Below are 16028 nucleotides of genomic sequence, written 5' to 3'. Positions count from 1 at the left end.
TCTCTATCTGCTCTGTCAATGGCACAAATCTGTAGGAGGTCATTGAGAGTAACACTTTACAAAACCTCCTATTGTACTCCAGCAAGCTCTTGCACGAAGCTGAAGTAAGCTGGTGCCAATCTGTCATGAGGTGGGCTTCAAATTCATTTGACAGCCGAGCAGATGCAAACATTTGCTTGAAGTAAACCCAAGTGGCGGGTGCCTGTCCTTGCATTAATAATGTCGTCCACCATGTAAGCGCATTGTTCTTTAAGAAAGTGGCAGCTTTCCTAACCTTCGAGACCTCTGTAAAATTCCCTTCCGCATAAGTTGTATCAAACTGCTGGAGGAAAGTGAGGGCCTTTGTCTTATCCTCGAAACCACTGAAGGTACTGAACTTTACCGTTGCACCACCTTCTTTGTAAACTTTCGGCTTCTCTAGTGCGCCCAAGTTGTCATACGGAATGGCCTGCAACATGGGCACTGTAGTAGGCATGATCGACACATCCTGGCCATTCACATTTTGCGTCAGAGGTGCGATATGTGGCTGCTGTCCAGAAAAACCAGCCATGCCAAAATGACCCTGTGGCACTCCAAATTGGCCCTGGTTGCAGTGGAAACCTTGCGGCATGCCGATACTACCATACATGGGGTATGGCATGATGCGTTGCATACCCCCGAACACTGTTCTTGGCATGTATGACTGACTTCCAGGCGCATAACCAGCCATACTTTGGAACACCGATCCACCCCCGAAATACCCAGGATGTACCGTGGGTGATGGAAAAACTGAGTGCATAGCTTGGTATCCAGCTCCTTGTCAATTCAAGACAGCATGCTGGTTCTGAAAGGTGCGGGCTGAACTGGCATAACTTGTGGAATAGGCGTTCTAGCCACCTGTTCAAGTATGGGAGGAACTTGCTTTGGTGCCCCCGACTCTGCAACATGCGAGTGTTCCCTTTCCTTTTGTGCCACATGAAGTACTTGGGCTTGAGCATCAACAAGCTCCGTACGCGGCGTAGGTTGCCTATTTTGCTGTTGCACTGGTGGCGCTTGCAAGAACTCCATAAACCTCGGATTATGCACCAGCTGCGAAAAGACATTCACCGCGGCAACTATAATTGGGTCTTGAACGCATCATCCTCAAGTTGCCCAATCATAAAGCCCTGTACTAATGGAGGGACATTCACGTTGACAGGAGGTACAGACTGACGTGGCCGTGAGCTCTCGCCAATCTCAAAAACCATAGGAATCTCCTGCCTGTCCTATGGAGAAGAACCCTCTTCCATAATTCCCTTCCCCTTGTCGGCCATAGTGTAATCCCCACGTTCCTGCACTCTGTGTCTTTATCTCAAAACAATCAAGGCTCACTCTTTAAGCAAAAAGTGATTGATGTCCCTGCAACAGAACCATGAAACCGGCCCGTAGGGCGGTAGGCGTTGGCTTTCACCCGAAATTCTTTACTTTAGACACACACAGAGCACTTTGCAAAGGAGACCTGTAACGGGAATTAACACTTAATCACACACACGGCTCGGAAGCTAAAATGCTCCGAGCAGAAGCTGACAACTTGTAGGCCCCAAAATTGGCGCCCCTTTCGGTATTTCTTTATTCTTTAGGAGGGTAAAGTACAAAGAAGAGTCCTGGGAATCCTTTGATTGTATCCCACTAGATACCGCCTGTTTTGGCCAAATTTCGGCAGCATAACAGCCCCAAAACTTGCGCGAAACCAATTCTCCTGCTGTAACTCGCTTCTACTGGCGTATACCCTCTGATTCCTGCCCAAAAACAGTAAATTCAGCACGCTGTATTTATTAGTTTTTGCCCTGTTTTCAGCCCCAAACAGTCCCCTAACTGTCCTCTGCCAGTGGTGCACGATATCCAAACGTTGTGGCGTCCGTATGGCTGAAAAACAGTATAATTACAGCGCATACACAGCGCTGATTTTGCACCTGTATGGTGAGGTTGTGACCCTCACCAGTGCCTGCTTTGGAGTAGCAGCTAGCTACCCCTGTTCCTGCTCAAGGAGGCTCTTGGCTCAGCACAAAAGCATGAACCCACACAACTGTACATGAGTCAAATGAGGAGCCCTCTTGTGGGGCATCACATAACTGCACGTAGGGGAGAGAGAGAGGAGTGTGTAGTGTGCAGGGCATCACTCCTAGCACCACACTGTACATAAGAGGGAAAGAAAGCACTCCATAGCACTTAACCTGTGAAGACAAAATGCATAATGAGACCTCTCCCAGCTTAAAAATCAGCGCCCATTTTTCTGTAAGAAGAAAGTCCTTGAAAATGTGACACTTGGCGCATTTTCAAGCATTTTCCCGTTTTGGGTTCGCCGCTTAAAAATATCTTGACCGGTTGCCCAGTTGACTTCGTGGCAGAGTTGTAAAATGTTCCCCTAGTCATACTTGAGGTAATGACGCGAACACATTTCACGGCCCAAAATAGCAGTTCCCTAAATTTTAGGAGATGCTTCCGTTGGGCTCCCACTGGTCTTTTGACCATCTATCCTCATTGGGACCGCATCCAAAAATGCAATGTGGCCCAACTGTCGGATACTTTTTGTTGGTAGTCCCACCTTGACTTTACCACCAACTTGCTAAGTGCGACGGGGGGGACCCATATGATCTTGCTCTGAGCCTAGACATCCTCTTACCATACGAATTCCAGTGCCGACCACTACCCATCTGGGGGTGAAACTACCGTTCAGATTGGCCATGCAATGTCCGACCGTTGCTACTTCAAGAAGAGGGTCTCAAAAATAAAACAAAACCCCTTGGAAAGAAACCAACAACTAAAGTTAGCAGTTGTCACGTCCTTGTGACATAGTTAACAGTTGCCACGTCCCCGTGACAAATACCACTGAGGAAAATCGAAGGTTCATACAAGCAGAAACCCATCGAAGGAATGTCTTGGTGCAACGACAATCCTAAAGCAGATGTCTGACATTCTCATCAGTAGCGGAGCAACTGACACAAGGAGAGGAGCTAATGTGACGCGCTGCAAGGAGTGTTTTAACCGGAAGAACTCCCAACATACAACGCCAAAGGAACATACGCTCCTTAAGAGGCAAGCGAGACTTTCGAATCGCAGTGAGAGCTTGTCTTCACCATCGTTCAGATTTGTGCAAAGCCTAGAGCGCATTATAATAATCAGCCAGCCAAGAGTCTTGCACAAGAGAAGCATAGATATGTCGGGTAGAAATTGCATCCATAGGAGTGTCCCATAGAGTCCAATCCTGCATACGACAACCACGTGCCCGCGACGAAATAGGGAGGAAATCAGCCAACATATGCTGAAACAGGCTCTAAATCTGACGATAATGCATGCCCATTGCCCAACCCAAACCGTGCTGCTGTCTGAGAAAAAGTAAGCAAATTCCTAGATGACTCCACCACATCATCCATTGTGCATATGCTATGACCTGAGAGGAAGTAGGCTTGACGAGGCGATTGATCAACTAAGGTAAGAGAGAACACCTTACTCCAGTGAATGCTTACCAAACGCAAGGAGTTCCCATCGGCTTGCTGCCTGCCATGCCAATAGAGATGATCCGTAACCAGGAATAAGCAACCAGGAACATAACCATCCATCTTGCCAAACACAAACTCCCAAAGGAAAGTCTGCCAACGACCAAAAGCGGGAGTGGTAGCTTGCTGTTGCTAAATTGGCTTTATCTGACATAAAAGTAATTCTAAATGAATTATTGGATTTATAAGCGAGAGAGTTTTCCTCACTGGAGACATCCGAGTATAGAGTATTCCTAGTGCGTCATTCAAAGTAATGACGAGAGCATTGTGAACGGTAATATCTGTAGGTCCACCAGGAACGGGTACTTCTGATGCGTCACAGTGGATGGGTGCAGCATAACCGCGAAACGCGTTTTAGCAGGTCTGAAACGCGAAATGGGTGAAACGTTTCACTTGCAAGGTGAAACGCCTAAAATAAAAAAATTCCTTTAGAGAATTTGGCCATTAAAGAGTTATTTATTTATTATGTTTATGCTATTTCAAGATTAACATAGCATGTGTTTCTACTCATTGCACTATGAACACCTATTTTGTCGATACATAACTCTATATATACACAAAATTGGCGTTTCGGTCAGACGTTCCAGTGAGGCCTTAGCCTAGAGTGAAACGTTTCGGGTCTGATACGTTTCGCGGTTACGTTGGATGGGTGATAGGGAGCATCGGGAAGAAGTATCCGACCATCCAAGAATGGACATCTCTGATGCGTCATAGGATGGGTGACATAGAGCATCGTGAAGGAGATTGTATCGTAAGTTCGGTAGGAAAGAACTAAGTGATGGGTATTCCTGATGCGTCACAAGGTGGGTGACGGGTGCATCGGAAAGGGGATATCCATAGTCGAGAGGAAATTCCGAATTGTGTTAGAATTGTGCACAAGGAAAAGCAAGCACTTGAATGAAGATGGGTTCAGAGGAAACTTTGAGGAAAAAAAAAAAGATGCTTTCTAAGGAAGCGAAATTGCTTTTCAAGAAAGCAGATGCTTTCCCGCGAGGAAGTCTATGTCTGCATTGCAACTGTGCATGTGATTGCATCCAGTGACGCCTAGGAACTGCTGTGAAAGCATTGTTTTTAACTTATAAAGTTTTATTGAGTTTTTGGGCAGATTCAGACTATTTTAAAATACCTCGGCCGCCCACTTAATAAGTGGGCAGCCATCTGATAAATAAGGCAACAGATCAGACTACGTTTTCTCTCTCTCTCTCTCTTTTTCTTGCAGAACAACGTTGAACGCACCAACAAAAGAAAAAAAGAAAAAGAAAAAGAAAAAAACGGCCACGATCTCTACGCGAGCAGCTTGCGATCAGCTATTTGTGCCCGTGGCCAGTAGCTTTTAAAGCATCACATGCCCTCACTCAGAGGGAAGACCAATCTTTGCAAGGAGGAGATGCTACTGCAGATTTCACTTGTAAAGAAGACGTTGCGCGTGATGCCCATGGCTGTCCCAAGTGTACCAGATGTCGCCAAGACCCAATGCGCGAGTTCCCTCGCGAAGAAGTGCCCACGGAGCGTGTTTCCATCGCGACAAGTTGCTATTTTCTTTGTTTTCAGCCCATAAACGTCGTAGACGGGGCTGATTTACGAGAAGGAACCCGAGAACACACCTCTTTTGTGTGTAGGATTGGAAGGGAGGATTTTCTATGTAGAGATCTCTTCCGGAGAATTGCTTTTCGAGAACCGAGTTGCGTTTCGAGCGTCGAGACTTTGAAGATAACGATTTTCATGTTATGATCTCTAAGTATTTGCTTGCAGGTGTACTTCCTCTTAGTGAGGGAGTAGGGGCAGAGAAAGCGCTCTGAGGAATTAGAGCCAGATCAGCCCAAGGCTTTCGTACTCGAGTTTGGGAAGTAGATCCACGGATCGGAGAGAGGCAGTCTCTCAAGTTGTCATCCGAAAGTTGGGATTCTCAAGTAAGGACTTCGTGCCCGGGAAAGCGGAGTTATTTTGCGGGAAGGACTTTGGAAACAGATCAGAAAAGAGTTGCAGGGATGTCATGCTCTGAGTCTGGAAGGTGAGATCTAGAGGCGAGAACCTTGATTCTCAAGGAATTGGAATAAGGAACGGAAGTTCCTTGGAATAGGGTTTTGCCCTAGGAATCGGAAGCTAAGGCTTCCAGGAACCATCAAGTCTTATTCTAGAACGAACGTGGTAATACGTTCGGTTCAAGTGCTTGTATAGACTTCTCCTCAGGAATAAAGATACTATTACGGGGGGGGGGGACCAGTCCATCTTCTGGTACCTAGTAGTGTGTCGATCATCTCACTCTTATCTCTCTCTCTCTCTCTCTCTCTATCTATTTCTCTCTATATCCTCTGGCTTCAATATTGAGCGATAAATTTTATTTATCCGAGTATATTTTATATTGCTATGCGCTCTCGTTTGTGACACATGCCGACATAGATCAACAACCATAACTGGTCCATGGCTGAGATTGTCGCACAAGAGTAGGTAATAACATTGTCTTCCTTGCCAATGCATGGCGTCGAAGGTCCAAAATATTCAGTCCCTTCATGACGCTTCGGAGTGCAAAGTTTCTTCATTGCTAACAAATGGAGGCCTTTCTTATGAGAATTGGTGCACCACAAGTGAGATACAATATTAGACATAAGCAATGAGAGACAGGAGCGAGGCTAGTGCAACAGCGGGAAGTAAAATTAAACATATGTCATCATGATACTTTGCACAATATGAAGTCGAACATGTAGCGGCCATGTAGACAGTTTCCAATAGTGCAACTTGACATTCAATCGTTGCATAAACCAATCAATTTGTTGTGTATTGGTTACTTGCCAGCCGATAGGGTATTCTAAGTGCCTGACCACCACATGCGGATCAAGAATCTCACCAGGCCACAGAAGACGATGCGAGTCACAAACATCCAGAGGCAAGAGTTTGGATTTGGGAAAGTTAACCTTAAGGCCTGCTGCCAGGCCAAATGTCTCCAATGCCTGCATAATTTCACGCACATCATCCTGGTTATTGCGGGGCATGAACAACGAATCGTCAGCATAGGCTTGCCCTGTGAAGTCTTTGCTAGTGAATAATTGCAACCCATGAAGACGACCGAGCGAAATCAAATGATCCAAATACAGTAACAAGGGGTGGGTGGCAATGGCATACAACAAGGCGCTAAGCGGGCAACCCTGTCTCAAAGAGCATCCAAGAGGCCAAGGTTTTGTCAGCTTCCCATCAAGGAGGCTTGAAGATGTACTGTGAGCATACAAGAAGTATATCACATTGACCATCTTAGGACCAAATCAACATGTACAGCTTACCATAGTCCTGAATTACACTCTGCACTCATACAACAAAGCGAACCCAAGCAACATCAGGATCAAGATACATTTGAGCAACTAAAGGGGGAATAACATTATAAATCATCTCGCGGAATGCTTCATGTGAAAGTTAAGCACTGTTGATCTGCAACAGGCGTTTCTTAGAAAGAGGTTGATCAGAGTGTAGTTGCCCATAGCGCAACAACATCACAACAGGAGTATGATCAAATAAAAGCAAAGAATGGTCTATGCGCATTTCGCATACAAACTCATCAAATTGTTGCATGCCGAGGACATACCACCGATCTAACCTTGCACAATATGTAGAAAAGGCGTTATGTTGAAATGTGTACCCCGAAACATTAGGATGCAAGAGGGTCCACAAGTCCAGCATCTGTGTGCATGCAACAAGATTTGTCCAGGCTTGCAATTCTATGCTTAGCATGTGGGAGTGTCCTGTGGTGTTATTCGATAAAGCGGGTGCATTGTTAAAATCATCACAAAGCAAGGCATTGGAAATCCATGGATAAGAAGATATTCACGCCACAAAGTAGCTCGTTGTCCCGAGGCTGTATACGCATAAACACCACCAAATTCATAAATCTGGCCATTGATCGTGCATTGGACCACCATCCAACGACCCTCTGGATCATTATACGCCAGAATAGGGTGCAACTCGTGCCTAACCATAATCAAAACACCCGAAAACCCAACAAACCAACATATGCTATCCAGTATCCTGTAAAGTACGAGCATTGCCCAGCATATTCATGCTGATTATGCTCTTGCAAAACCACAATGTCTGCCATACATGTATGTACATAGTGGCAGGTTAATCTCCATTTGTCAGGGTTACATAACCCAGACACATTATATGAAATGCATTTAAGACAACTATGCATTGAAGAGATATGTACAGAGGCAAAGTAAGGGACTAAGTTGACGTGCCCATAGCACATCAACATCAGCAACCCGTGACTCAACCACAGTATTCTGCATGCTTGTCTTAGAGGCAACAAGGCCTGCAAGTGATTGAGAACTACCATGAACCACGACATCTCTGTAAGAGTGCACCACCTTTCCATGCATCCGCAAGAGTGCGATTATCATTACAGGGAAGAGGTTTTTGCCCCACAAATGTCAGTTCAAGAGGTACATAATTATGAGAGGAGAGCTGCGAACGCATCTTAACAGTTTTCTTGGGAGTCACCCAAGGAGATCCATTTGCCGAGTCCACCTTTTTCCCCTTGTTTTTGGTTTCAGGAGTAGACACAGACTTTCCTTTACCCCGAGGATTGGGGGAAACAGTAGATTTGACCTTGCCTTTATCCACAGATAAAACATCAGGCAACGCAGAAGCCACAACAACGGCAGATCTAGGACGAGGGACTTCTGTTCTCTATAGAAACCATAAGTTGAGGAACATCTGAAGGAGGGGGTTGCAAAATAGGCTCAGAACATTCAGATTGCACGTGTCTAAATTTTCCACAGCGAAAACATGAATTTGCAAATTTTTCCCATTTAAGCTTAAAAGGGCGTTTCTCAATGAGTGGGTCTCCCGAATTGACGTTACCCTCGGGTGGCGTGACTAACAAGGGAACATGGACTGACTAACATGGCATGAAAAGACTTTTTACTCCCCCGAGGGGGAAACTTGCTTCCATTCCCCGTTGACATGCCACGATACGGCATGGAAGCGCTTTTCCCTTTGTCGGCAAGTCCGCAAGGTAATTTGTCTTTGACTCGTTTGCGTGCACGCGAAGCAAAGGCAGTTCCTTGCTGGCTTGCCGGCTCTAGCCCAAAAAAGTAAAAAGTAAAAGGTCTCCCGAATTGATAGTAATACCTTCAAGGGTGGGAACATCCGTATCCCAAAGCACACAAAAGCGATTTGTATTGGCATCAAGCTCAGGAGAACAAATTACTTTCCCCAAACGTGAGGCAAGCATAGGAAGAAAGTGTGCCAAGTGCGTGGGAAATCGAGAATTTCCACCCATACCGGGCACTTATGACGGATTAGACTAAGGGTCCACGGCAATACATGTGTCATCTGAGTACCAAAGAACAACGGAGACAACTCAAGGAACATATTACGTGCATCAGTGTCTGCCAACAAAACTTCATATCCTCTGGCACCGAAGCAAACACCTCGAACCGCTTGGTGTTTAAGAAGAAAGTCTACCCATTGACCCACATCTTGTGCAGTAGGCATCTTGCCCGAGAAGAACATAATAATTGCATTTAAAGCATATTGCGCCATTGGGTCCATCAAAGCTTGAACAGGAATGAGCACTTCAGTAGCGGGTTCCTGCCCCTCCCAAGCGTTCCGAGCACCTTCAAAATCTTTTGACAAACAAGCTTGGATTTCACCCATTTCCGAAGACTCAGGTGCCATTTGTTTTCTGCGTTTGTATGAGCTGATAAAGGGCACAACTGAATCGGACATACACTGAGAGCTTAATGTCATGTACTGTTGACTATTGGAAGCCAAAAAAACAAAATTTTGTACACTGCCAACAATACTGCACCCAAAAAAGTCCTCTGTACGCAAGTTTATTTACTGAAAATGAACTGCGCCTAAGCTAAAGTGGTAATCAGACATTGTCTGTGCTACAGTGAGCGCCAAACCTGAACTGCTGTCCTCAACACACACACACACACACACACACACACACACACACACACACACACACACACACACACACACACACTCTGAAGCAGACCAGCAACAGCAGACGGAAATCGTAGAGTGCAGGTGCTGATAAACCAAGGAGCTGGCTGATGCAGGTCTCGCAACCACGCAGGCCACGCAGGGCACAGTCCACGCAAAGACGCAGTTCGCGCTGGAGGTCACCAGCGCAGAGCTCGCAGCCAGACAGGGCTTACAGGGACAACCTTCGTGCAGAGGCTTCAGATACAGAGCGCGTCACACACACACACACACACACACACACACACACACACACACACGGAGATGTACACAGCTTCGGACACACATACACACACTTGTGTAACAGGGAAAGTAAAATATAATGCGAATTCTTTGCAATTTGGCAAAATTAAAGCATTGACTCGCAATCATGAGAAGAGAGATGAAATTCTGTGTAATTAGAGAGAATCAGTTCCAGATACTCTCTGCTTTAGAATTTTTTTTTGGTGAAAACAGCAGTCATATGGCTCAGCTTTTGCCTTCGGGCATGCATATGGCCTAAGGGCCCAGATGTAATACAACTGTGTATTGCACTGGAGATCAGCTCATCTTGAGCATGTCGAGTATAGAAATCGGGCAATGATGTTAAAAAAAAAAAAAGTGGCAGAAGAGAGAAAATTCTTTAAAGGAAAACGGTCTAGGGATAGAAAATCAGGGTTAGAGAGCTTTAGACAGAAGCCTTGTATCAAAGAGAGATTAGAAATTTCTGAACTACATGAGGACATGATTTTGTGCTGTACTTGAAGGCACTACGAATTTGAAAACAAGTGAACTAGATAAACCAAAATTTTTATGCCTTTAAAGCAGGAGGAGGTATGTGCATGAATTGAACGGCTTGCATTATGACCAGTTTATATTGTGTTAATTCTTCCTTTCTTCTGTGGTGAATACGCCCTATCAATCACCTTATTTTTGTGCTAATCTTTCCTATTTAATCCTTTGGTGCTAGGCTTCATTATGGCTGAGTCTGCCCTGCATCTCTTGACGTTGTCGCTCGAAAAGCTCACTCCAAACCTCAGCTCGTCCTCATGAACTCTTAAGAGTTTTATGAATGCATGGCATCTCACATATACATGCTTCACATAACACATACAAGTACCATAGGCAAACTATTGGCAACCCGGTCCATTAGGTGCACTAATGAAGAAAGCTTCATGGCATTCCCTATTCTCAATCTCAATATTTTGTTGACAAGAGTAGAGTAGCTCGCCTCTATGCAACAGGCATTGCATTAGCTTCACTGTTGAACGTGTTTGAGCATTTTCCATGAAGTTCTAAATCAAAAGCTTTCAAGGTATAGATCCAAGAATCATTTACCAAAGTGGATCTCCTCCAACCGCTTGGAAACCTCAGTAGTATGTAGATCGTTGTATTGATTTGTGCTTGTGTATTGTGTGATGGGGGTGTGGGAGCATATATTAGTACCTAGTTTTACACCCACTATTGGGCACTGACAACGTTAGTGGGGATGTGGTTGTATTTAGTCAATACTATGCATGCTGGAGCTGATGGTGATATTGTCTTGTGGACGACTACCATGAGGCTATACCTTGCACTTTCCTTCAAAGGTGAATCTGGGCTTATTATTGAATTCATCCAGGTGAGTATATATATAGTATTTGGTAGTTGGTGGGCCCTTTCAGTTGTTGGTTGCCTTAATGTCCTATCGCAACATCAAGAGGTCCTATCGTATGCCAGGAGCCTTTTCCAACTTTATGCGTGCAGTAATTTTCAATACTTGTTTTAGCAGTAATACTTAAGCAAGTAAATTTTGTTTCTGTTTTATCTTTTGCTTTCTGACTTCTCTAACTGTTTTACTTGCTTGGGAAGAACTGCTTATTTTCACCTTTTCCTGTGGCAACTCATTCTGAAAAATTATGTCATGTAGAAAGCGCTTTAGCTCCAAAGCTATGTATCTTATTTTGATCAAGCCATATGGTCCAAGTTAGAAATCCAAATTACAGTATTTGCAGACACTTTTGTGTTGGAATTAGTTATGTTACATGTATTTATCTGACTGGTAGGTGCGAAGGCATTTTTCACCACAAGTTCCATGGCCTTTTATTTCATGCTGTACATGTGCTTGTTTGCAATTGAACTATCTAAATGTCTTGGCGCTTTGCATAGATAATATTTTTGCAAGATCAAGACCATATTGAGGGGTTCAATTCTTGCCTGAAGTTCTAAAGCATCGAGAAAAAAAACAACAGTTTATTACAGCATTTTTGAACGTCTTTATATCTTAGGTAACCTTTTGAAATGGATAGTCGTTTGGTCTGTATAAATGATCTTTTTCAAAACTATGACGTCTAGCTAGCCACTTGACAGGAGTCTTTTGCTTTTATATGCTTTATTTCAATGTATGGATGTCAAAACTTGAAATAATTAGAGTTGTCAGAGTGTTGTTTGCCTCCATTATGGGTTGGAACATGTACATCTTTTACTTCGTAAACTGGCCACGGAGGTTTGAGTATGACAGTCTTTCAAGCACCAGTTTTGAAAAGAGCTAGAATTTTACAGGGCATGCCTTTTTGGATCATTTGCAGATTTCAATAATCCACTGAAAGAAGAAGAGCAAGAGCCTGACACAGTTGTTCCCATAATCTACTCTTTTGACGACGGAAAGCCACCGGTATGAGTTTTCTCAGTCACGAAAAATGCGAATCTGCTGCCTTGCCACTAATGTTTGTCTTTTGGTGAGTGCAGCTCCTCTTAGAGTTTGATTGGGAGTTGGATGACCTTGAGGTAATCCTCCTGTTTTTGGTATTCTTATATGTTCAGTAGCCATATGCGCTGACCTGCTCTTTTTTCATGACTTAGGAAATGGCAGAGAATTTGGTGAAGGATGAGAGCTTAACCCCTGACACTAAAGACTCTTTTAAGGTTTGTATCTTTTTAATCTATTTTAAGTCAAGGCAACTGCAAGAAGTGCTGTGTATCAAGCCTTGTTATTCTTTGCTTGTAAAGGGTTATGTAAAGCAACGCGTTTCTGAAGAAAGGAAGCAGCAACGTCAGGTATTCATGGTCTTTTACATCTAGTAGACCCGTAAGTTGTTTTCCCTGTGACGTAAAGCTTTCTTGCAGGCTAGAGAAGAACGACGCAAAAGAATTGAGGAGATGAACGCCGAGGCCCGGGCCTTCTACGAGAATATACGTTTCTATAAGTACTATCCTCGACCAAGTTCAGGCACCCCCAACATATCTGATCTCAAGGTTTGACAAATGTGCTTATGTTGTGTGGGGCTTCAGGCTAGCTGAACCTGTCTAGGACGGGCTGCTTGTGAGATCTTTTGGGGTCGAGGAAATTTTTTCCTTTTCAGTTGAACATAAGGAGTGGTTGCATGTTTCTACTTGGGTCTGAGTTTCTGCACATGCAAGAGGCAGTCAAGTAACATGATTTTGTGTGTTTGATTTGTTTTGTTCATCATGCAGAGTCCATTCATCAATAGGTACTATGGCAAAGCTACTACAGTATTCTGATGATTCTTTGGAGAGGCACCTAAAGTGAAGTAACTTCCTGAAAGCTCAATAGGCAGCAAATTGCTAGTTTGTGGCTACAAAGAAGTGTATGTAAAGAGTTATAGCTGGAGGCCGCTAGTAAGACCAGATCACCAGTTGCCTCAAAAAATTTTGTTTTTTCTCGTTGCATGTACATTATGTTTGGTGCCTGTTATTCGCTGGTCTCAGCCATATGAGACCACATGCTTTTCTTTCTGTAGCTTCGATTCATGTGACATTGTCTCATGGACAGCTTGCTTTTTTAACAAGCATATGCTATACCTCGCAACAAGGCTTTGAAGCCTAGTGAGCGCAGCTGTGCATGCTGTGCGAGTTGTATCTTATTTCCCCAGCGTTGTGTAGTGGCCCACACCAATTCCATGGTGTATTATGAAGAGAGATTCTTTTCATTTCTGCCCAAGAGATTTTGGACAATGCAAAGGGCTTGTTGATTTACATGGTTGCTACAGCATGAAACGCTCCTTTTCAAGGATTTCATATGTTGTTGAGCGTCAGATAAGCTTGATATTGATCCTCTCTTCCAGATTTGAAGAATGGTTGGCTTTGTTATATGCAGCTGTATAGAGGCGAGCTTAACAAAATCAAGATGTGTCCTATGAGGTCCCCTGTGTAACTCGATCTCTGCTTGTTGGGGCAGCATTTGTGTGCTCCTTAGCCTACAGTTCGTGATTTCCAATTCCTCAATGTGTCAATTTTTTGTGTGTTGAAGTCAAGTGATCGGACCCAATTGGTGGGCCATCAGTATAGTGAATGTATTAGTATTTCCAAGTGAGGGTCATTGAATGAGAGTTATCTTAATTTTTAGTAGGGATGAAGTTTGGAGCCTTTTTAAGACTTCTTCAGTGTTACTTGTCAAAAGGCAGTGATATGGTTTTGCTCTATGTGCAGAAGATGACTCAAAAACAATTTCACAAACATGTTTAGAGAGAGAAAATGAAATGCTTGCCAAAATGACCTATGAGACCAAATCGATCCACGAAAGTACGAATATCCTCCTACCATGTGATCTGCTTTCATCAATAACAACTTTGAGTGTCGATGTGGCCAGGAGTAGAAAAACCACTCTTGAAACTTGCATGGCCCGATGCACCTGCTCTCTTTGCCCATGTACTCAGTTGTTGCTGAAGAAGAGCTAGTGTGCCAATCATGATAGTTTGGTAATTCCCGTGTATCATGAGGTCTCTTGCCTCTAAGATAGGCACAACAGTAGACATGCTCCAAGTATTCGGAAAACCCTCATACATGGCTCGGATGAACATTAATGCAAGAAGCCCTGCAAGCATATCTCCAACATGTATAAAGTGCTGTGCCATCAATCCATCATGATCATATGCTCTCTTGATCCTCATCTTGTCAATGGAGGGTCGGGTAGAGACTGTTTCCTTGGAACTATGTAAAGAGATGCTGTATATTTGCTCCAAATCTCAGCGGATGAGATAGTCAGTGGGGGGATGCTCGTGAAAAAATCTCCATGTCTTGATTGAGTCTTGGCTCAGGAATAGCTTGTACAATTTCTCCTCTAACCGAGGAAGATAAGTCCTCTTTTCTAGTGCGACGGAAGGCTTTTTGTGGTTGTCTATGACTAATGGCTCCTAGGAGCACCTCTTTGGTGTGAGGCTCTTGTCTCTACACTCCTCATCATGCCAATTGTCCTGGGGCATACTTCCAATTTGTTTGTGCTCAAGTTGGGTGTGTGGGTATGCCTCTATTGTTGCATGATGTTCTAATAGGCGTTTCGACTCCTTTGTGCAACCCTTCCTTTAATAAAATTGCCACACCTCTTGACTATGCTCTCTTGCCTAGAAGTAGTCTCCCAATGGTTCTACTTTGGGTGGGGTTTGATATGCATCTAGATCGATCAGGGAGAGCTCTTGGAAAGCAAGGAGAGTGCAGCGGTGGAGAAGCAGAAGTGGAGCTTCATCGTTGCTTTCTTCTTCATCATTTAAAAAAGTTCACATTCATCAACATCGAGCAGCGATGTACGCTCAATTTCAGTGCAAGAATAATTAATTTGGCTTAGTTTTTGTAAAGGGATCTGAAACTCCTTAATCTACAATTAATCAAATTAACGTTGTCATTAATAGCACCGCCTTAGAAATCGTGCGTCGATTCTTGTTAGTGTTATCAAATTCAGTTCTTTTTGTGCTTTGTTTCCATTTCAAAGAGGTTATTAGTCAATTGTGCGGTGTGGTGCATATTTTCCTTCTCTCTTTTCCCACAGCTAACCGCCTAACATTGCCCGGCTTGCCTTTTGAACCCCTTATCCCTCGATATCGACATTTTCCCAATCATGTAGCGCTTTAGTGTGTTGCAGCCATGGTCTATCGATGAGCAAAGGAAAGCTGTCCTCAACCAGGGGAAGAACCACAACAAAATCTAAGCTAAAGGTAAAGTCTTGTACTTGCAGAGGCACCTTGTCCACTATGGCCAATGGGTAGACCGGTTAGCTAAAGTAACTATGAAGAGGGTGGGTCGGGTAGGCTGTAAACCTAATGCCAACATGGTGAACTCACTCATTACGTTGATGCCAGATCCATCATCCACTAACACTTGTGAGAATTGATGTCCCAAGATGGATACAATGAGACAAGGGCTTCTATAATCAGTGAGGGGAGTAGCGGGGTAGGATATCATATAGGATTGTGATGGTTGCACTGGGAGGTGCCAGCCACTAGGACCTGCTCCAGGATAAAGTGACCGAATAACGACAAGGGTGTCGAATCATGTCATAGAGAGACACTCGTTGGAAGGTGTTCTTCGAGATATTCTCTGCTGTAGGCTTTTCACATTGTATTAATGCCTTCTCTGCTATTGGCTTTTTGCATTGTATTAGTTCTTTCTTTGGTACCTTGATCTGCTATAGGCTAGCTATTGATTTAAAGAAAGCCCCATCAATATCAGAGAGCAGAGATGATCCGCTCTTGGCACTAGGGAATGGCTTGTCAGCTGTCAAAAGAGGGGTATTCATTGGTGACATAGGTGGTGGAAAAGTTGAACTTGCTGGAATGTTGA

At 44.0% G+C, this 16028-nt stretch overlaps 1 protein-coding gene across 1 annotated transcript in view; it reads left to right on the top strand.

Annotated features, from left to right (window-relative positions):
- Positions 1-13451, top strand: part of LOC147445179 (myosin-H heavy protein) — a 46838-nt gene extending 33387 nt beyond the window's left edge. The window contains exons 9-14 of the mRNA XM_086527631.1: positions 12044-12129; positions 12204-12242; positions 12318-12380; positions 12465-12512; positions 12582-12710; positions 12930-13451. Of these exons, the coding sequence (XP_086383757.1) occupies positions 12044-12129; positions 12204-12242; positions 12318-12380; positions 12465-12512; positions 12582-12710; positions 12930-12977 (413 nt within the window). The 3' untranslated portion in view covers positions 12978-13451. The remainder of the gene's footprint in view (positions 1-12043; positions 12130-12203; positions 12243-12317; positions 12381-12464; positions 12513-12581; positions 12711-12929) is intronic.
- Positions 13452-16028: the final 2577 nt, after the last annotated feature.

The sequence above is a fragment of the Adiantum capillus-veneris genome, chromosome 13 (genome assembly GCF_014529385.1).
Source record: "Adiantum capillus-veneris isolate H3 chromosome 13, ASM1452938v2, whole genome shotgun sequence".
Taxonomy (NCBI): domain Eukaryota; kingdom Viridiplantae; phylum Streptophyta; class Polypodiopsida; order Polypodiales; family Pteridaceae; genus Adiantum; species Adiantum capillus-veneris.
This window is presented reverse-complemented; position numbering and strand designations above follow the sequence as displayed.